The sequence below is a fragment of the Gracilinanus agilis genome, chromosome 3 (genome assembly GCF_016433145.1).
Source record: "Gracilinanus agilis isolate LMUSP501 chromosome 3, AgileGrace, whole genome shotgun sequence".
NCBI lineage: Eukaryota > Metazoa > Chordata > Mammalia > Didelphimorphia > Didelphidae > Gracilinanus > Gracilinanus agilis.
In genome coordinates this window covers 211,062,948-211,087,169 of record NC_058132.1, presented here as the reverse complement: position 1 = coordinate 211,087,169, position 24,222 = coordinate 211,062,948, and the positions used below count along the sequence as shown (strand labels likewise).

Below are 24,222 nucleotides of genomic sequence, written 5' to 3'. Positions count from 1 at the left end.
ATTGACCATGGGGTTTTCTCGTCAAAGAAGTCAAAGAGTTTTTCCATTTATTTCTCCAGTGCATTTAATTTTACAGATGAGCAGCTGATAGAAATCAGAGTAAGTGATTTGCCCAGGGTCATAGCTAATAAGTCTCTGAAGCAAGATTTGAACTCAAATCTTCCTGATTCCATGTGAAATGAACATTTAAAAGAACTAAATAATTATAGTTCATTAAAAATTATTTTATTTGTAATCTATATATTTTAATTTTTGTATTTAGAAACATTATTCTGAGAAGGAGATATAAGCCTTAAACAAATTTTCAAAGTGATTCATAATGCACAAAAAATTGGACTATATTTTCTGGAATGTTAACACTAAAAATTTCATTCTAACCTAATTTATCTCTGAGATTATGATATTTTCCTTCTAATACTAAAGTAGTTCCATTCTGAGAAGGCTGAAGAAAGGCTAGGAATAGTCTTGAGACTGCAAAAAATGCTTTAAAAGTGGAAAAAATTATTTCGTTTTTGTCATAATAGAAAAAATATATTTATAAACTGGACTAATTTATTTTTCCATCTGTTGTCCTCTGTTAGATTTTCAAAGTCCTATTAAGTAGATTTGATTACTTATCCCTGGATTAAGGAATTGCTCCTATTCAAAATAAAAATTATTCTAAGTCGCCAACATATGGAGTTCTTCCCTACCTCTCAGATTTTTTAGTCTGGACTGATTTCAATAATTCAGTTTTTAAAATTCTTGTCTTCTGTCATCCAGAAATATGGAGATTTGGATAGAATAGAAAGAACATTAAGGAACAGGGAGAAAGGGGATGGATGGTACAAAAATCAAAGGTGAAAATATAACACATACAAAGTTTAAATACTTCATAATGTTTGCCTAGGATAAGCATTGGATTTTGCTATCCAGAATAAATGTCTTTGATGTTCAATAATCTTGACTATTGTTATATTCAGGAAGCTGTAAGATGATAGGGGTCTGTAGGATCGCTCTGCAATATGAATCTCACACTATATCACAGAATCCTTAAGTTAGAGCTAGAAGACTCTTAGAAATTCCCTAGGACATGCCCTCTACACATATTTAACCAATGAGGAAGGTGAGATACAGAGAGGTAAAATCTAAGGTCAAATATTGTTTTATTGTCTTAGCCCTTGAGCTTAGTACAATATTTCACATAAAAAAGCAATTGTTTTGAAAAGTTATTTACTTTATATATAAAAAAAATTAAAGTGACATTCATCTAATGGTTGTAGACTATAAAACTTTCCCTCTATCTTTCAGCCTGAGAAAAGCCATCTTTACTTCCTTGTTCCTTAGTGTGTATATCAGTGAGTTCATTAGGGGTGTGACAACTGTTTGAAAAATGGCCACGATCCTATCCAGAAGATTTTTTGAGCCTGGTCTTAGATAAATGATGAGACCTGGTACAAAGAAACATAAGACCACAATGCAATGGGTAGCACAGGTCTGGAAGGCTTTGTGTCTGCCTTCTGATGTGCGGATCTTCAAGACAGCACGAACAATGTACACATAGGAAAGGAAAATTAGAAAGCTACATGCAGAAGTAACAACTCCAACATTAACTAAGATCACCATTTCATTGACTGATGTGTCTGCACAGGCTAATTTGAGAATGGGTGGTATATCACAAAGGTAGTGCTCAATCTTATTGGGACCACAGTAGGGCAGGCGGAAGGTCAGAGCTGTCTCGGCTGTTGAGTGGACAATACCACTAAGCCATGTGCCTGCAGCTAGAATGGCACATGTTTTCCCACTCATCATGGTAGTATAGCGCAGGGGATAAGTGATGGCCAGATAGCGGTCATAGGACATGAGGACAAAGAGGAAACACTCTGTGTTTGCCAAAACATAGAAGAAATAGAGCTGGACCGCACAGCCATGAAATGAGATGGCTCCACCATCTGGGGAGATGAGAGTCATAAGTATCTTGGGCACAGTGACAGTGGAGAACCACATGTCAATGAAGGAGAGATTAGCCAGAAAATAATACATGGGAGTGTGAAGGTGGGAGTCTACCTTGATCACCAACAAGATGAGAAGGTTGCCTACCAAAGTGAGTACATAAATCACTAAGAAGATCCCAAATAAAGTGGTCCCTAGTTCTGGTGCATGAGGAATCCCTGTGAGGATGAATGTAGTCACAATGCTTTCATTTTTTCTGTCCATTTAGATAATGGATTCTTCTTCCTAAAGGAGGAAAAATCATTTACTTTCTAATTGCCCATTTTTCTTCTGTCATATTTAAGACAATCAAAGGATGTGTTCTGATATTTCTCTTAATTAAGATAGAAACACCTCTCTCATTGATTAATTACTCCTAAGCCACTACCCCACTTTATTGATGTTATTTACTTAAATATACCAGAGAAATCTCTTTCCCCTTAACTTTTTGCTGATCTCAGTACTGTTCCCTAATCTTCTAAGATTAATAGAGCATTGATTTATTATATATAATTTATTAACAATGCAAGAAAAATAAAACAAAGAAATAAATATTTATTTTTAATCCATTACGTCTGAGAAAAATAAACCCATGTTCATTTATGACATTCTCTAATATTTCTGAGTTCTCATCAGTTCTGGAAACAAGACAAAAACACAAAAAAACATTTCTATTAGAATATCATTTAAAAATTCTTATCAAGAATTCTTTTCATGTTTCCTCAAAAGATAAGTTAAAATACTTCTCTCAAAAAATTCCTCTGAATGGAAATTGAAAATGACTTTTGTTCATTCAAATTAATGTTTGAATTTTGCTGTCTCTCTTTTATCCCAGTTCTTTGTCAATTTCTGCATATCAGAGCAAATACATTCTGGAAAAACAGAAAAAGTGAATGGTATTAAGAGTGGAGTCTGACAAATGGTAAATATCATAGGTGAGAAGGGGCAAAAAATGTAATAGCCATAGAGAATAAAACAATGGGACAAAGGAGCCAAAGAAAAGCAATGGAAAACTTAACCCTCATCAATCATTAGAAAAAATGGCACACAAAGAATGCTACTGATTTTTTTTTCATACATTGTTTGGGAAGATTCTTAAAATAGGTAGCATTGCTGTAAATCTGGAGAAAGCAGTGGAGAAGAAACAAACAGATAGATAAGAGACATTACAGAGATAGCTAGAAAGAGGAGGAGAGAAGGGAATGAAAAAGAGAGAATGAGTAAGAAAGAGAGAATTATTTCCCCCACTCTGTGTAAAGGGAAGGAATCTCTTTCCCAAAAGGAGATTTCATATTGAGGATGGTAAATGACTAGGAATTTACATTTCACATAGATCGAACTGATTCTCTAATTCAACCTTTTCCATTTTGTTTTCCTTTTTCTTTTGATAAACTTTGCTCATAATATTGTGAATTCTATTTACAATTACCATTTGAGAATTCCAGTTAGGTTTTTCCCATACCATGGAAACGTCAATCCAAAAGTTACATATGTATAGTTTTAAAATTTTTATTTAATTAAAGAACATTTATGTCTCACATTAAAATGTCTATTTAACTGCCTTCCTCCTTACATTTGGAAAAGATCTGAAATTACAAAGTGCAGAGTGAAATTGTCTATTTGGTTTGTGACACTGAGGTATTTAGGGTATCAAAATACCAAGGCCAAAGAGAAAAAATGATGATCTATATTTCTGTCCATCTATTTACTCTTAAGCTGAGGAAACTTCAGATCAGAAAGTTAATGTTACTTGCCCAAGATAAGACAACAGGGTGGAGCAGGAAGGAGCAGAATCAAATCTCAAAGCTGATCTTCTGAGAATTGTGTCTTCAAGTTCTTTGTTTGTTCGAATACACCATACTCACAGGTTCTGAGAATCCAGAAATTCTGACTAGATAAAACACACTGCCACATCACTGCCTCTCTAGATGACAGGAAATCAATTTTTTAGTCATACCTTCTGTAGTCTTTTGAAATATCTGCCTCTCACTCATCTCCCTCAAATTAGTTACCAAAACAAATTAATTCTGACTGCAATTTCACTTGATTACATCAGCTCTTTTCAGACTCATTGCCACAATTCTAATTCAGGTCCTCATCAATTATCTTTCTTTTACATTATAACAAATATATCTGATTATTTTTGATTGCCTCCAATCCCTTCTAATTCCCCCCTCCACCAAATAGCTCAAACCCTGTATATTATTTATTTTACTATACTATTACAGTTGTTTAATTATGTCATATTATTTCAAATGTTCTTTATGATTCCTAATTGTTTATAGAATCAAGTGCTTACTTTGTAATTCAAAACTTAAAGGTCACAGAGAAGGAGGAGACTTAGAAATAATTGTCCAGTTCAATATATTTATTTTACAAGTCTCTTATTCTCTACTACATGATAATATGGAAAAAATAGCAGTCCGAGAATTTACAAAATCTCTATTCAAGTCCTTGATTCATCAACATGGACCTCAATTTTCCCCACTTAGAAAAATAGGCATAATATTTTCAAGGTCTATTTCACAGAATGATTGCCCAGAAAGTGCTTTAAAAAGTTTAAATTTCCTTAAAAATGATGTCTAAAAAAGAAATGAAATATAATTTTAAATTTCTCAAAGGCAGAAGCTGAATCTTATTCATTTTAGATTCTCTAGAGCACTTAGCACACTGCCTCATCCACAATAGTCACTCAATAAATGTTGAAGACTGAGAGAGGAAAACATGAGTTTTCTCATCCTTTGTTAATAATCTGCTAGATAGAAAGTCTGAGTAAAATGGTACATTTCAAAGGCTACGAAGAGGAGAAAAGGAATTGTTGCTTCTTTGAAGTGAACCTTCTCTTAAGAGCACACTCCACAAGAAGAGCAACCCTCTAATCTCCAAAGAGAATGAATTTAAATTGGCTTTATTCCACAGGGTTTGAAATTGCCTTGAACTCCCTTGGCAATTAGGACAAGAGACAAAACAACATGGTTGAAGTGTTGATACGTTTAATTTACATTGGATTATTGATACCTCCAAATTTATATTTTTATCTTTACTTTTTAAACCCTTACCTTCTGTTTTAAAGTCAACACAAATTATCAACTCTAAGACTGAAAAGCAAGATAGGTTGGGTAACTGGGGGTTAGTGACTTGCCCAGGGCCTTATAGAAAGTATCTGAGACCAGATTTGAATTCAGGTCTTCCAAAATCCAAACCTGAGAGCCTGTTCATTATGTTACCATGCTACTCTCCATTGTATGTTTTTTTTAGAACGGGAATGTTCCATGACCAAAAAAACAACAACAACATTTTTGCACAATGAGTACATGAAGAGTTTAGGAACTATTTTCTTGATAAAAAAAAAAACAGTTATAATATTTTCTGCTAAAAGATTTACAAAATATGTATATAACCCAGTGAAATTGCTTGTCAGCTCCAGGAGGGGGAAAGAAAGAGTGGAGAGTGAGACAACAAAAATCTTGTAACCATGGAAAAATGTTTTTTAAAATAAAAAATAAACTAAAAGATTTGCATAATATTATTCTGGTTTCCAAAGATATTATCGCTCAGTTTGATGCATAGTCTCTTTGGTTATTTCTCCTTTTTTCTCCAGAAATTATTTTCAGTCAGTCCTGAATAGTTGCCAATCTGCAGCAACATGAGGGAGAGTACTTCCTTCTCATTGCTTTTTCATGTTTACTGTGCAAATGAAACCTTCCCAGTTTCACATTTTTTATCTAGGAAAGTGATAAGTGTGGAATTTCCTTGGAGGGAGGGTGAGCATGAAGCATACAAATGTGAATTCCTTAGAATAAAATGTCTAAATTTATATCTGTGCAATTGCCATGCATTTCTTTTTTATTAAAACCTTTATCTCATATCTTAGAATTAATACTAAATATCTTTTCCATAGCATGAAGCATTAAGGGTGAGGCAATGAGGGTTAGGTTCAATATTACTCTTTGTACTATAGCATTCCATTACATTGATATTCCACAAGTTGTTCAGACATTCCTCAATTGTTAGACAACCCCTTAGTTTCCAATTCTTTTTTTACCACAAAGAAAACTACAATAGGTATTTTTGTACAAATAGTTCTTTTTCCTTTTGAAAAAAAACCTAGTAGTGATATTAATGGATCAAAGTGAATGCACAATATTAAAGCCTTTTGGGCATAGTTTCAAATTGCTCTCCAGAATGGTTAGATCAGATCACAGTTCCACCAGTTTATTAGTATCCCAATTTTCCCACACTCCCTCCAATAATTGCTCTAATAGATATGGGGTTGTACCTCAGTTTTTTAAATCTGCATTTTTCTAATCAAGAAAGATGTCGAGCATTTTTCTGTGAGTATAGATAACTTTTTTCATCTGCAAATTGTGTGTTCATGTCCTTTAACCATTTTTCAATTACTGAATGACATTTTTAAAAAATAAATTTGACTTAGTTCTCTGAATATTTTAATAGTGAGAGCTTTACAAGAAATATTTTCTGTCAAGAATTTTACCCACCTTTCTGCTTTCCCTCTAATCTTTGTTGAATTGGCTTTGTTTACAAATTTTTAAAATTTGTTATATAATAAAGAGTATCTGTCATAAATTCTATGCTATTTTCTATCTCTTGTGATAAAAAATTCTTCCCTTATCCTTAGATTTAATAGGTAAACTATTCCATGTCCTCATAATTTGTTTTTATTATCATCCTTTCTGCCTAAATTTTGACCTTATCTTGTTATATAGTGTGAGATTTTGGTCTTTCCTCATGTAATGCCACACCATTTCCCTATTTTCCCAATATTTTCTGTCAGACTGTTATTCCTTGTTCCAAAGCTTGAGTCTTTTATTTTATCACTAAAATACTATTGTCATGTATAACTCATTGTGGGGTTATTTATAATTAGTGCAGATAATCTATTCTACTGATTCATCACTCTATTTCTTAGCAAGTTCCAGATTTTTTAGAATACAGCTTTGTATTATATCTTGAGATCTCATATGGCTTGGCCACCTTCCTTCACATCACTTATTTCATTGATTCCCTTGATATTCTTGTTCTTATGTTCTTCCAGATCCATTTTGTAATTTTTTTTCAGCTCCAAAATTTTGGGGCAGTTTGATTGGTATGGTACTAAATAAGTAGATTAATGTAGACTAATTTCATCATTTTTATTATATTTGCTTGGCCAACCCACAAATAATATTTTTTCTGGTTGTTTAGATCTGATGTTATTTGTGTGAAAAGTGTTTTGTAATTGACTTGGGTTTGTTTTGGTAAGTAGACTCCCAAACATTTTATATTATTTACCATTAATTTAAATGGAATTTATTTTTCTATCTCTTGCTGCTGGGCTTTCTTGGAAATATGTAAAACTGTTGATGATTTATGTAGGTTTATTTTACATCCTACAACTTTCTTAAAGTTGTTAATTATTTCAATTGATGTTTTTTTAGTTGGTTCTCTCAGTATACCATCGTATCATCTGCAGAGTGATAGTTTTGTTTCTTTATTGTCTAGTCTAATTAATTCAATTTCTTTTTCTTCTCTTACTGGTATGGATTGCATTTCAAGTACATTATTAATTAATAGTAATGGTAATAGTTATAATTGCTTATTTTAAAAATTATTTTATTACAATTTTATTTAAATTTTTAAAGTTAATTAATTTATTTAATTAATTTAGAATATTTTTCCATGGTTACTTGATTCATGTTCTTTCCCTACCCTCCTCTGACCCACCTTCCATGGCTAATTGAGCAATTCCATTGGGTTTTACATTTGTCTTTGAACAGGACCTATTTTCATATTATTAATATTTGCAATAGAGTGATTGTTTAGAGTCTACATCCCCAATCATATCCACATTGAACCATGTGATTGTAGAGAGGCATAAACAGTTAAATCTGTAAATCCTATCAGATCCAGCTATAGCAGATGATTATAACTAATTGATGATTCCTTTCATTATTAAAAGTTTTCTTGTGTAATAAATCCTTTTATTTGAAGAAAAGGGGGAAATATATGAGAAGCCAATAAGAAAATAGATAAAAATCTGAGACCCCTCTTTTGACCCCTTTTGTGATCCTTGTGATTTCTTGTTGAAAAGTATTGTGGCCTTATTGAAAAGCTTTAAGTTCCTAGCTAACCAGCTCTTAAAAGGGTTAACATTGTTCCCTTTTGGCCAGGAATGCAGCTGCCTGGTATAGCTAAGGCCAAAACCTTAGCAGGGGCAATTCAACCCCGCAAAAAATATTCCCTGACTTGGCTTTCTGATAAGAACCCAGTCAAAATTCATCCTTGGCCTTGTTCTATTCTGAAGCCAACAAGACCTTTTCTGTTTTGATATGACATAATTTGTAACTTCTGTGCATCTGCAAAGTTTTTTGGGGGGGTTCTTTTGTGTGAAATGAGTCTTGAAATACATATAATAAACTCCATGCTCCTGGAGACAGAGCTGGAAGCATGAACTAAAAGATCTCAGTGTCTGTTACATCCTTATCAACTAAACTGTCCTTATCAGATTATCAGAGATGATAAATAGATCTTGAGATGTGTTCAAGCAGTTGTTTTCCTTCTGTGTCTCTACTTTCACAGTTCTTTCTCTGGAAGTGGATAGCATCCTCTCCCATAAGTCCCTCAGAATTGTCCTGGATCATTGCATTGTTGCTAGTGGAGAAGTTGTTATGAGGGAGTGAATGCTCACTAATGGGCCTTGAGCCAGTAACAAGTCTAGCAGGAGGTTGGAGTTGGATGTTATGAAGGATGAACAAACTCAGCTGGGAATGAACTTGGTTCAGGTTCAAATTCAAACCCTGAAAGCTAAGTACCCAGTGAACCTTTACTGCTAACTGCTAGGCTCCTTTAAGATATCAGGCACCAGCCCCTCCCTGCTGAAGTAACTGCCTCTTATTGGATGGTGGCAGACCGGCAGGAAGTGGGTGCTTGAACTTCCTGCCCCACCAATGGGGTAGATTGAATCTCTACTGCTCTGAATTCTCTCTTCTTCCCTATCTTCCTTAGCCTTGGTGGTAAAGAAATAACCACAAGATTCTCTGGTTAAAAATTAAGGGATTTATTGAAAACTGGGGAAGGAATAGTCAAGGTGAGAGGGTTTGGTGTTACTAAACTGTTGCTTTGGTCTCGCTGGGCGATGCTGGCAAAGGTCCTAAGAAGGTCTTGGTAGGCCAAGGGCTGGCTGTCCTCTGCCAGATCTAAGCTGTCTCTGGTCAAGAGATTGATCAGATCTTCTGGCTAATTTAGTTGATAATGAAAATAGTTATTGTTGAGTTGCTCTTAAAGAAGGTCCTAATATCTAGGCTCTCCTAAGTTCCTATGCATGATCCTCCTCCCTCAACCTTTTTCCACTCTTACTACCCGGGCCCAGGGGAAGGGGTAGATGAGTGGAAAGGGTGAAGTCTGTGGAAAACAGCACCCAAGCTTGGGTTTTCAGGGGCTTTTATAATCTTAGCCCTACTGCCAGCTGGCCATCATCAACATTCCATCCAGGGCAACTGACAGTTTTGCCTAAGCTAATATTGCAATGCAAAACCCTACATTACCAAGTCCATTACATTTGATCGTGCCACAGTTTATGAGTCTCTGTATACAAAATTCTTCTGGTTCTGCTCCTTTCACTCTGCATTAATTCCTGGAGGTCATTCAATTTCACATGTTCATTATTCCTTTTGGCACAATAGTATTCCATCACCAATAGTACTGCAATTTGTTCAGCTATTCCCCAATTGAAGGGAATCCCCTCATTTTCCAATTTTTTGCCACCACAAAGAGTGCAGCTATAAATATTTTTGTACAGATCTTTTTCTTTATTATCTCTTTGGAGTACAAACCCTGTAGTGTATGGCTGGATCAAAGGGCATGCAGTCATTTAAAGCCATTTGGGCATAATTCCAAATTGCCTTCCAGAATGGTTGGATTAATTCACAATGCCACCAGCAATGCATTAATGTCCCAATTTTGCCACATCCCCTCCAACATTTATTACTGCCCTTTGCTCTCATTTTAGCCAACCTACTAGGTGTTACATAGTACCCCAGAGTTGTTTTGATCTTCATTTCTCTAATTATGAGAGATTTAGAGCACTTTTTCATGTGCTTATTCATCATTTTGATTTCTTTATCTAAAAATTGCCTATTCATGTCCCTTGTCCATTTATCAATTGGGGAATGGCTTGATTTTTTTCCACAATTGATTTAGTTCCTTATAAATTTGAGTAATTAGACCTTTGTGAGAACTTTTTATCATAAAGATTTTTTCCGATTTTGTTGCTTCCCTTCTAATTTTGGTTGCATTGGTTTTGTTTGTACAAACCCTTTTTAATTTAATGTAATCAAAAGTATTCATTTTACATTTTGTGATATTTGTATATACTTTCTAATCCTTTGCTCCCACAAATAGAACTTTAATGAATATTTTTGCACATAAATTTTTTCATTAAAAAAACTCTCTTTGGGAAACAGACATAGTAGTGATATTGCTGCAGTTAAGGATATGCATAATTTTAAAGTCCCTTGGGCAAAATTACAAATTACTTTCCAAAACAGATCAGTTCATAGCTCCACCACCACTATTAATGTTCCAATTTTTCTACACTTCCTCCAATACTTATAATTTTTCTTTTCTGTCATATTGGTCAATCTTATAGGTGCGAGGTGATATCTCAGAATTGTTTTAATGTCCATTTTTTAAATCAAGAGTGATTTAAAGCATTTTTATGTGACTTACTAACCTTGATTTCTTCATCTAAAAACTGCCTGTTCATGTCATTTGATCATTTATCATTTGGGGAATGACTTGTATTCTTATAAATTTGACTCATTTCCCTATATATTTGAGAAATTAAGCCTTTGTTAAACATCTTTGGTATAACATTTTCTCCCTACCTTTTTGATTTTCTTCAAATTTTGGTTGTACTGGTTTTGTTTGTGCAAAATCTTTTAAATTTAATATAATCAAAATTACCCATTTTATCTCCTATAATGCTTCTCTCTCTTGTTTGGTCTTGAAATATTCTCATATCTACAGATATAACATGTAAACTTGTCCATGCTCCCCTAATTTTTTTATGGCATCACCTTTTATGTCTAAGTCATGTATTTATTTTGACTTTATCTTCATATATAATGTGAGATGTTGGTTTATACCCAATCCCTTCCATGATGTTTTCTAGTTATCCCAGCAATTTTTGCCAAAAAATGATTTCTTGTCACAAGGCTTAGAATTTTGTTTTGATCAAACTCAAAATTATTATGATCATTTGCAACTTCATATTACATAGCTAATCAAATCGACTGCTTCACCACTCTATTTCATAGCTAGTAAAAACTTGTTTTGATGGTTCTGCTTTGTAATAGAGTTTGTATATTGCTAGCTTCTGCTAGGCCACCTCCTTTCCCATTTTTTTCATTGATTCTGTTGATATTCTTGATCTTTGTTCTTCCAAATGAATTTTGGTATTATTTTCAATCTCTATAAATTTTTTTGGCAATTCGATTGGTATGACATTGAATAAATAGATTACTTTAGGTATGATTGTCATTTTTATTATATTGGATTGGCCAACCAATGAGCAATTAATATTTTTCCAATTGTTTAGGTCTGTCTTTATTTGTGTGAAAAGTGTTTTCTAAATATGTTCATACTATTTTGGTGTTTGTCTTGGCAGGTAGACACTCAAGAATTTTTGTATTATCTACAATTAGTTTATGTGGAATTTCTCTTTCTATCGCTTGCTGGGGGGTATGTTGGAAATATGAAAAAAAATCTGATGAATTATATGGGTTTATTTTATATCCAGCAACTTTGTAGAAGTTGTTAATTATTTCAACTAGTTTTTTAGTTGATTCTCTATTATTTGCTATGCATACCTTCATATTATCTGCAAAGCAGGACGGTTTATTTCTTAATTGCCTATTTGAATTTCAACACCTTTTTCTTCTCATTGCAATAGCTAGCATTTCTTGTACAATTTTGAATAACAGTGATAATGATGGACATCTTTGTTTCCCTCTGATCTTATTGAGAAGGCTTCTCTCATATCCATTATAGATAATACTTGCTGATGGTTTTAAGTAGATATATTTATCATTTTAAAGAAATCTTCATTAATTCCTTTGCTCTGTAGTGTTTTTAATGGGGGTAGGTGTTGTATTTTGTCAAAGGCCTTTTCTACATCTTTTGAGATAATCATAGAATTTTTGTTGCTTATATTATTGATAGAGTCAGAAGTCCACCCTTCCCCAATGAAATTCCAGTGCCTGGTACTACATTCTAAGTTAGGTACCTCTTTCTTAGGTTTATTACATAAAAACAACAAAAAAAAACCCATAAACTAAAAAATTAGAAAAATCACATATAATACAGTAAATGTAATGTTATGGAAAACTTACTATAAGGAATTCCATTTACATGTAATTTTTCTCTAAAGAAAATGGTTTTTCTCCAAGTTCTCTTATTTATTTTCTATTTCTTTTTCTGATTCTTCGCCCTTTCCTAATTTTAGTATCATCCAGAGTTTTATTCTTATATTCTTTTTCTTTTTTCCTCTGTGTTCTATTCTTTTATAGTCTCATGCACCACCATGGCATCAACTCAATGTAAAGGATATCAAATTTACATCACCATCTATTACTTCTCTCTTTCATTTCAAAGTCCCTATTGGGCATCATTATATGGGTATATCAACAACACTTCAAATTCAAGAGCAAAACCAAATTCTCGTGAACTAAATTCTCATTTTGACATTTCCATCTTTATTATGAGTACTACCAATTTCTTATTCACACAGTCTGAAGTCTTTTGCAACTTTTGTTTCATCAAAGCAAATTCATTCTGACTATACAATTTAACTTGATTCCATCAACTCTTTTCAGTCCTATCACCACCATTCTAGTTTAGGTTCTCATCAATTATCTCCCTTTCAAGTTATAACAAACTTATCTGCCTAGTTTGCCTGCCTCTAATCCCTTCTACTTTTCCCCCTCATATAGCTCAAACCCTGTATATTATTTATTTGACAATACTAATGCAGTTGTTTAATTATGTCATATTATTTCAAGGCTTCTTTGTGACTCCTAATTGTTTATAGAATAAAGTGTCTACTTTGTAATCAAGAACTTAAAGGGGACAGCTGGGTAGCTCAGTGGATTGAGAGTCAGGCCTAGAGAAAGGAGGCCCTAGGTTCAAATCTGGCCTCAGACACTTTCCAGCTGTGTGACCCTTACCTTTTTCCTCACCCTTACCACTCTTCCACCAAGGAGCCAATACACAGAAGTTAAGGGTTTAAAAAAAAAAAAAAAGAACTTAAAGGTCTCAGAGAAGAAGGAAACTTAGGAATAATTGCCCATTTAAATATATTTATTTTACTAGTCGCTTTTCCTTTACTACATGATTATGTAAAAAAAATAGCAGTTTGAGTATTTAAAAAATCTCTATTCAAGTTTTATCTCTAATACATGATCCTAGGCAAATCGTTTCATCAACATGGACCTCGATTTTTCCCATTTATAAAAATAGGTATATTTTCAAGGTCTGTTTCACAGATTTTCCAGAAAATGGTTTATAAAATTTAAATTTACATAAAAATGATGTCTAATAAAGAAATTAAATATAATTTTAAATTCCCCAAAGGCAGAAGTCGAATCTTATTTATTTTAAATTCTCTAGAGCACTTAGCACACTGCCTTACCCACAATAGTCACTCAATAAAGGTTGAAGAAATAAGAGAAAAAGGGATGGAGGGAATGAATAAATATATTCATATCTTTTTTCCAATGAGGAAAACATGAGTTTTCTCATCCTTTGTTACTGACATGTTAGATAGAAAGTGAGTAACAAGGTACATTTCAAAGGCTAAGAAAAGGGTAAAAACAGTAGTTGATTCTTTGAAATGAAATTTCTCCTAAGAGCAAACTTCACAAGAATAGCAACCCTCTGACCTCCAAAGAAAATGAATTTAAATTGGCTTCATTCCACAGGGTTTGAGATTGCTTGAACTCCCTTAGCGCTCAGGAAAACAATATGCGAAACAACATATGTTGAAGTGTTTATACATTTAAGGTACCTTGGATTATTGATACCTTCTGTTTTAAAGTTAACACTAATTATCATCTCTAAGACAGAAGAGTAAGATAGGCTGGTTAACTGGAAATTAATGACTTGCCCAGGGTCTTATAGAAAGTATCTGAGACGAGATTTGAATCCAGGTCTTCCAAAATCCAAACCTGAGACTGTTCATTATGCTACCATGTTACTCTCCATTGTATGTTTTCTTTAGAACGTGAATGTTCCATTACAAAAAAAAATTAAGTTTTATGAATTCTTCTATATGCACAATGAGTACATGAAGTTTAGAAACTGTTCTTGATAAAAAAAAAAGTTGTAATATTTTCTGCTAAAAGATTTACAAAATATATGTATAACCCAGTGAAATTGCTTGTCAAGTCCAGGAGGGGGAAGGTAAGAGATAAAGGAGACAACAAGAATCATGTAACCATGGAAAAATTGTTTTTTAAAATTAAAAAAAAGAGCAAAAGATTAACAAAATATTGTTCTTGTGTCCAAAGATATTATATATCAGTTTGGTACATAGTCTTTTTGGTGATTTCCCCTTTTTTTCTCCAGAAATTATTTTCAGTCAGTCCTGAAAAATGCCAATCTGCAGCAATAAGAGGGAGAGTACTTCATTCTCACTGCTTTTTCTTGTTTACTGTGCAAACTAAACCTTTGCAGTTTCACATTTTTTATCTCGGAAAGTCTTGATTTCCTTATAGGGAGGGTGAACATGAAACATATAAATGTGACTTCCTTAGAATAAAATGTCTAAATTTATGTCTGTGCAATTGCCATGCACTTCTTTTTTATTAAAACTTTTATCTTATATCTTATAATCAATACTAAATATCTTTTCCATAGCAGAAGAGCATTAAGGGTGAGGCAATGAGGGTTAAGCTACTCTCTCATGCTTACACAACTAGAAAATGCCTGAGGTTAGGTTTGAATCCAGATCCTCCTGCTTCCAGACCTGGCTCTTTATTCCCTGAGTCACCTAGCTGTCCAAATTTCCATGTTTCTTTCGGTTCTGTCATCATGGACTAAGCCCAGGAAGTCTAATCTATCTTTGTAAAATATAACCCTTCTCATTCTATTTTTTAAATGATATTTTTCCCTAATTACAATTAAAAATAATTTTAACATTCACTTAAAAAAAATCCTTACGTGCAATCTTAGAATCAATACAGTGTATCGGTTCCAAGACAAGAGTGAGATAGATTAGGCACTGAGGGTTGGATGACTTACCAAGGGTCATGCAACTAGGAAGTGTCTGAGGCCAGATTGAATCCAGGATCTCCCATCTCTGGGCCTGAATCTCAATCCACTGAACCATCTTGCTGTCCCCTTAACATTCATTTAATAAATTATTTCCAAATTCTTTCCCTCTTTCATTTCCTCTCTCCCTCTCTTCCTTAAACCTCTCCCTTTTATCCAAAATGGTAAGCAATCTGAGAAAGATTTTACATGTGCAATAATGTAAAGTATTTTTCCATTTTCGCCATTATGTAGAAGAGATCTTAAACAAAAAAAGGAGAACGTAAAATAGAATATGCATGACATGTATTCACACTCCATTAGTTCTTTGTAGGCAAATGACATTTTAATCATGAGTCTCTGGGATTGTTTCAAATCACTGTATTGCTGAGAACTTTCACAGTTATTCATAAAAAATATTACTTTTAGTATGAACAATGTTATTTTGGTTCTCCTCACCTCACTTTTCTCAGTTCATATATGTCTTTCTAGGTTTTTCCAAAATTACTCTGCTCAATATTATTGTTTGCACAATAGCATTCCATTACATTGATATTCCACAAGTTGTTTAAACATTTTTCAATTGTTGGACAACCCCTCAGTTTCCAATCCTTTGTTACCACAAAAAAGCTGCAATAAATATTTTTGTACAAATAGTTCTTTTTCCTTTTGAAAAAGGCCTAGTAGTGGTATTGATGGATCAAAGTGAACACACAATTTTAAAGCCTTTTGGGCATAGTAACAAATTGCTCTCCAGAATGGTCTGATCAGATCACAGTTCCTCCAACAACACATTAATATCCCAATTTTACCACACCTCCTCCAATAACTACTCTAATAGATATGAGGTTGTACCTCAAAGCTGTTTTAATTTGCATTTCTCTAATCAAAAGAAGGATTTAGAGAATTTTTCAGTGACAACAGATTACTTTCTTCATCTGCAAACTGCCTGTTTATATCCTTTAACCATTTGTCAATTAGTGAATAACATGTTTATTTTTTATAAATCTGACTTAGTTCTCTATATATTTTTAAAGTGAGAGCTTTATAAGACATATAGAATGTTAAGAATTTTACCCACCTTTATGCTTTCCCTCTAATCTTTGTTATGTTGGCTTTTTTTGTACAAATCTTTAAAATTTAATATATAAGAGTGTCATACATCCTATGATGCTCTATATCTCTTGTATGATTAAAAATTCTTCCCTTATCCATAGATTTGACAGATAAACTATTCCATTATCTCCTAATTTGTTTATATTATCCCCTTTCTGCCTAAATGAAATATCCATGTTGACCTTATCTTTTTATATGGTGTGAGATATTGGTCTTTCCTCATGTAATGCACACCATTTCCCTATTTTCCCAACAGTTTTTGTCAGACTGTGTGTTCTCGTTCCAAAAGCTTGGGTCTTTTATTTTATCTCTAAAATATTATCGTCATGAATAGCTAGTTGTAGGATCATTTATAACTAGGGTAGGTAATCTATTCTACTGATTCAACACTCTATTTCTTAGCAAGTTCCAGATTGTTTTGAAGATTACTGCTTTGTATTATAGCTTGAGATCTCGTATGGCTAGTCCAACTTCCTTCACATTACTTATTTCATTGATTCCCTTGATATTCTTGTTCTTTTATTATTCCAGATTAATTTTGTTACTTTTTTTAGCTCCTTAAAACATTTTGGGCAGTTTGATTGATATAATATTAAATAAGTAGATTAATTTAGAGCAATTTCATCATTTTTATTATATTTGCTTGGCCAACCCATGAACAACTAATATTTTTCCAGTTGTTTAGATCTGATGTTGTGTGAAAAATGTTTTGTAACTGACTTGAGTTTGTCTTGGTAGGTAGACTCCCAAATATTTTATATTATTTACCATTAATTTAAATGGAATTTATTTTTCTGTCTCTTGCTATTGGGCTTTGTTGGAAATCTGTAGAAATGTTGAAGATTTATATAGGTTTATTTTACATCCTACAACTTTGTTAAAGTTGTTAATTGTTTCAACTGATTTTTAGTTGGTTCTCTTAGTATACCATCATATCATCTGCAGAGTGATAGTTTTGCTTCTTTATTGCCTAGTCGAGATTATTCAATTTCTTTTTCTTCTTTTATTTCTATAACTAGCATTTCAAGTACAATATTAAATAAAAATAATGTTAATGGTTATACTTGTTTCTTTTTTAAATGATCTTATTATGTTTTTTTATTAAGATTTGGTGTTTAATTAATTTAGAATATTTTCTATGTTTATATGATTCATTTTCTTTCCCTTCTCTCCTCCCACCCCCTCCCATAGCCAACAAGTAATTCCACTGAGTTTTACATGTGTCATTGATCAAGACCTATTTCTGTATTATTAATATTTGCAATAGAGTGGATTGTTTAGAGTCTACATCCCTAATCATATCCCCATTGAACCATGTGATTAAGCAGTTGTTTTTCTTCTGTGTTTCTACTCTCACAATTCTTTCTCTGGATGTGAATAGCATTCTTTCTCATAAATCCCTCAGAATTGCCCTGGATTATTGCATTGTTGCTAGTAGAGAAGTCCATTACATTCAATTCTGTTACAGTGTATCTGTCTCTGTGTATAATGTTCTCCTGGTTCTTCTCCTTTCACTCTGCATCAATTACTAGAGGTCGTTCCAGTTCACATGGAATTCCTCCAGTTCATTATTCTTTTTAATAATAGTATTCCATCTCTAAGAGATACCACAATTTGTTTAGCCATTCCCCTGTCAAAGGGCATCCCCACATTTCACAATTTTTTTGCTACCACAAAGAACACGGCTATAAATATTTTTGTACAAGTTTTTTTCCTTAGTATCTCTTTGTGATATAAAGCCAGTAGTTCTATGGCTGGATCGAAGGGCAGCAGTCTTTTAAAGTCCTTAGGACATAGTTCCAAATTTCCTTCCAGAATGGTTGGATCAATTAACAACTCCACCAACAATGCATTAGTGTCCCAATTTTGCCATATCCCCTCCAACATTTATTACTTCCCTTTGCTGTCATTTGAGCCCATCTGCTAGGTGCGAGGTGGTACCTCAGAGTTGTTTTGATTTGCATTTCTCTAATTATAAGAAATTTAGAACACTTTTCATGTGTTTATTGATAGTTTTGATTTCTTCACCTGAAAATTGCTTATTCATTTAAATGATGCCCATTTATCATTTGGTGAATGGCTTGAATTTTTTTGTACAATTGATTTAGTTTCTTATAAATTTGAGTATTTAGACCTTTGTCAGAGATTTTTGTTATAAAGATTTTTTCTTCCAATTTGTTGCTTCCCTTCTAATTTTGGTTGCATTGGTTTTGTTTGTACAAAACCTTTTTAATTTAATGTAATCAAAGATCTAACAGGTATATTATTCTGTGTTCACTTAATTTACTTAAAGTTTCCTTCTTTATATTCAAGTCATTCAACCATTCTGAATTTATTTTGGTGTAGGTTGTAAGATGTTGATCTAAACCTAATCTCTCCCACACTTTTTTCTAATTTTCCCAGCAGTTTTTTCAACTAGTGTGGATTTTTGTCTGCATATCAGGTTCTCCCATTTGTAAAAACAAGAGTGATACTTTCAAAAACAAGAATGGTAATTTCACAGGGTTTTTGTCCAGGAAGTATTTTATAATTTTAAATTTCCATATAAATCATGCCTAACAAATTAGAAATATGATTTTAAACTCCTTGATAGCAAAAATTACATTTTATCAATTTTTATTCTCTAGAGCACTTAGCACATTACCTTTCCCACAGTGGTCTCATAATAAATAAAATTGTTTAAAATTAAGGGAGAAAGAGTAGACAGAAAGAATTGAATGAATTAATATATCCACATCTTTTTTCCAGTGAGGATATTATCATTTTTTCCTAGTTTTTTCCTACTGACCTGCTAAATATAAACCGAGTCAGGAGTCACCTGAAAAAGACTACCAAAAAAGGGAAGAAGAGTAATTACTTCTTTGCACTGAAGATTCATTGATTAAGAATGGAAACAACTCCTACAGGGCCAAAGAGAATGAGCTTAAATTGGCTTTATCCCATAGGGCGTGGGATTGTACTGAATTCCCTTAGTGCCTAGGATAATCATCAAAACAACTAAGATTGAAGTGTTTACATATTTGATTCACATTGGATTGTTGATACCTCCATTTGTATATTTTGTTAGAATATGATTGCTCCATGAAGAAAATCAGGTTTTCATAAATTCTTCTCAATGCACATTGGGTATGTGAAGAATTTAGGTACATTTTTTTACATGTTTTTTTTTCAGTTACATGTGGAAGAAAATTTTGCCAATTTTTTTTGACATTTTAAAGTTTAGATTTTTTTCTCTCTTTCCCCTGACCCAATGAGATGGTGAATAGTCTGATATGGATTATATCCATACTTTCTTCTAATACATATTTTCATAAGGAACTCTTATCTTGATTTTTTAAACAATCACACCATTTACTCTTTCTTTCTTTCTTTCTTTCTTTCTTTCTTTCTTTCTTTCTTTCTTTCTTTCTTTCTTTCTTTCTNCTGGGACAATAGGAAGGGAGACCATCATTCTCAGTGGTATTTCATGCTTACTATGCAGATGAAGCCTTTCCAGTCTCATCTTTTGAGCCTAAGAAGGCATTAAGTAAGCAACTTCCTAGAAGGGGGAATGCATATGAATCATTCAGACCTGAAATCTGTCCTCTACCAGACAGGTTACTTTTGCCATGGTTATCAATGTAGCAGGTACCTTTGCTGCCACTAATCATTGATCGTGAGTCACAACAAATAAAATTACAGTCACAATATCAAAAAGTGGGAAGGGAGTGTAAATATTACCTACTTTAGTTAATATTTAAATGTTTTCTCCCTGTAACATCTCTAATAAGTACTAAATCCAATATCCTACATTTTCCCTAAAATTTCCAGTAAAGAAGAGCCTCTTATTTCCAAGATAGTCATTCCACTTTGGGCTAGCTAGCTCTAATATTTAATTTTTTTTACAAGTCTAAATTTATACTTTGCAATTTCCACACATATGTACCAATTTTATGTTCTGAGACTAAGCCAATCAAGTCTTATATAACTTCGTAAGGTGACGTTTCATGATCTTTAACATTATTCTTACCCTTATTTTCCTTTGAAAAGTTTGGAATGTGCAATTAGAAAAGAGAGATTCTCCTTCATTTTCTACCAATCTTACCCCCATTGCCTTTATATTCTTCTGACAGAATTCCCATTTCTGTAGTTTAACTGAGGAATTATCAAGTTGAGTTAATGAAAAGAGTTGAGAGTACATTACCTGGAGCTGAAACCCTACTCCTTATCTGGTAGTTCCCAGAATTGATGCCCTTAGTGGTTTTGGGATATGAGTTCCAGTTCCTTACAAATAGAGCATGGCAGTACCCTAGGCCTCGTTTTCAATTAAATCCAATGCTAAAAATGTGGGAGAATATGAGCAAGCATTATTGTCATATACCTGACCCAGGAATAAGCCTTAGAGATCCAGCAAAAATAAATAAAGGGAGAGCAAAAAGATATGACAGAAAGACATCAAGGACCAGGGGTTCTAAAGGTATATATGTTCTTTTTAAAAGATATTAAATTTTTTTGTTTTAATGAGTCAAGATTCACATTTTTCCCACTGACTTCCACATACCTTTGTCCCACCAAATTAAGAACATAAGAAAATAAAACCTATTACAAAAATATAGTCATTCAAAACAAATTTCCAAATGGCCATGTCCAAAAAAAATGGTCTCATCCTGCATTCTGAATCATTCACCTCTCTATATCAAGAAATATCAAGTGTATTTCATTTTTAATCCTCTGGAACCCTATTTGATCATTAGCCTGATAAGTATTAAGTATTATTCTATCACCTTTATATACCATAATTTTTTCATCTATTTTCCAAATTATGGGTAGTCCCTAAGATTCCATTCTTTGTCATTTCAAAAAAAAAAAGGACTGATGAATGTTTTTGTACATCTTTAGAGTTTATTTTACTTAAGATTACTCTTTCTCTTAATTTACTATCTTTCTAATTGCCCTTACTCATCTTCCTCCCTTTCTCTCCTCTCTACCTGTTTGAGATTTGCTTTTAATACATTTTGAATTATTGTTGTAATTTGGGTTTTGAATTAGACAAATTTGAATTAGACAAAAGTCCATTGACATTTGAATACATTTACTTTGTGTTTAGGAATTCCAAGAAATATTCTCTCTCAATAAAATCTGACTAATAAATAAAGGGAACAAAGAAGCATTTCCTGCTGAATTTGTGAGTGCTCACCTTCACCTATAAGAGTGAGAAAGGGTTGAGTCTGAATAAACCACCTTCTTATTAACTGTTCACCAATCAGAGATATTTTGGGATGTCCAAGCTGAATGAGTTCCCAAATTGTATTTATGGACCTGCATGAAGAGAAACTTTCTTATCTTTGATTATTAAGAGGATCTCCATTAATTTACTGGTTAATGCTAGACTAATAATTGGTTGATATTCTAATTGGTATTCTTACCCATAAATCAGTCTCTCAAAATTGTTAACTGTCACATGTTGAGTGAAATGGATTTTTATATTTAACTCTGGGTATGTGTTATTCCTTCTTTTGGCCAGTTCAGATGTGAATGAGACCAAGGGTCAGCTGCTCCCCATCTACTTCCCTGTCCTTGTTTCTACAGATATCTACTTGTGTAACTTAATTAGGTAAGATAAAGTTCTTTTTTTTAAATAATATTTTCCCCCAATTACATGTAAAAACATTTTTGACATTTTTTAACTTTTGAGTTCAGGAATTCTCTCCCTCCTTCCAAATCCTTTCTTTAGACAGTAAACAAATCAATATAGATTTTGTATAGATTTTATATACATTTTATATACATTTATATACATTTGTATACAATATACCTTTTTCCATATTTTTCTTTTTTGTGACAAATCTCAAACCAAAAAATGAAGAATCTAAGATATGCTTTGATCTTGATTCAGACTCTATCAGTTCTATCTCTGCAGGTGAATGGCATTTTTCATAATGAATTCTTTGGGATTGTTTTGGATCTTTGTATTGCAGAAAGTCATTCATTGTTGTTGAATGTACAATATTGCTGTTACTGTGTTCCATGTTCTCCTGGTTCTTGTTATGTAAAACTGTTATGTGGGATCTAGGAGCTGGGATTAATTGCAGGTGTTGAATCCTAAGTGGGACCCCTAGATAGGCTAGTGAACTCAGAAAGATCACCCACTACAGTAGATGTTACTAAACTATAATTAATCTGCTTATTCCAAACTCCAGATGTTAACAGTATCCTAGGGCTACCAGCCAAGCAAGGAATCTGCTGATAGATTTGTTCAGCTAATTCTGCCCAACTGAAGCCCTGTACCTTGGATAATGCTTATGACTGACTGCAGATTGATCACTGATTTTGAAGGATATAATAATCCTCTTCCCTCAAGTCATCACAGGATAATTCACTAGAGCTCACTAGATCTTTGATGAAGCTCAAGTCAGTTGTAAGTTCAAAGATGATTTAATATCTAATAGACTTAGGGAGGAGGAGCAGGATAATGGCTGGGAAAATGGGAATAGGAAGTCCTTAATTGTATTAAGCTGATTATATTGATAAATCTTCTCATACAATGCTGATCAAGGTTTGGTTGTTAACAGCCTGGTTGGGCCAGACTGGTCAATTCAAGGTTATCCTGCTGAATGATATGTTGTTGGTCTTCTTGGTCACAGTAATTCAGGAACAGGGATTGATGGAATAGATTTATAGTTGGTTGCTGGTTGATGATTGAATAGAGCACACCTCGGCCTACCCAAACCGCCTTTTACCCAACCAAAATATCTCATTGCTGAGATCCAGATAACTTAAAATCCCTAGCTTTTATACCCAAGCCTAACTGCCCTGGCTCCTGCCAGGCTTCTGCCAAGCTCGATCCATTCCACATTGTAAGCAGGTAACTAACTGTCCATCATCTTAACTTCAACATGGCTGTCAAATATTTTCTTACATTCTACTCACTTCACTCTTTATTAATTCATGTAAGTATTTCCAGGTTTTTTTCTGAAATCATCCTGTTCCTCATTTCTTACAGCACAATAGTATTCCATTACAATCATATACCACAACTTATTCAGCGACTCCCCAATTGATGAGCATCCCTTCACTTTTTTTACCGCATCAAAAAGATTGACTATAAAAATTTTTGTATACATAGATCCTTTACCTTTCTAAAAAAAATGTCTTTGGGTACAGACCTAGAAATGGTAATTGCTTGGTCAAAGGGTAGCACAGTTTTATAGTTACAACTTCCTCAAGTATATCTCAGTTTTCCTGCATACCCTCTAATATTTGTCATTTCCTTTTCTGTCATAGTGACCAATCTTGTAGATGTGAGATGGTACCTCAAAGTTTGTTTTTTTTTATTTCCATTTCTCTAATCAATGGTGATATAGAACATTTTTTCACATGACTACAGATAGCTTTGATTGCTTGACCTGAAAATTAACTATTCGTATCCTTTGACCATTTATCAATTGGGGAATAAAACATCCTTCAATATTTGACTCATTTCTCTACATATCTGAGAAATAATGCCTTCATTAGAGAAATTTGCTATAATTTTTTCAGTTATAATTACTATGTATTTCTCACTATTCTATTTTCCTTCTTTATCCTATACTCTTCTTCTTCTTTTTGTTCTTCTTCTTGTTCTTCTTCTTGTTGTTGTTCTGCTTCTCTCTCTCTCTCTCTCTCTCTCTCTCTCTCTCTCTCTCTCTCTCTCTCTCTCTCTCTCTCCCTCTCTTCATATCCACCCATAAAAGTGTTTTGCTTCTAACTACCACATCCCCAATCTACCCTGGCTTGTATCAGAACCTCACCCCTTCTCTTATCCTATTCTCTTCATACTTTCCTGTAGAGTAAGATAGTTTTTTTTTA

General features: G+C 33.2%; 1 protein-coding gene across 1 annotated transcript; it reads right to left on the bottom strand.

Annotated features, from left to right (window-relative positions):
• Positions 1-1,263: 1,263 nt before the first annotated feature.
• LOC123241388 (olfactory receptor 10G9-like) lies at positions 1,264-2,196 on the bottom strand. The gene has a single exon (XM_044669045.1). It carries the CDS (start codon positions 2,194-2,196, stop codon positions 1,264-1,266), a length of 933 nt encoding a protein of 310 aa, XP_044524980.1.
• Positions 2,197-24,222: the final 22,026 nt, after the last annotated feature.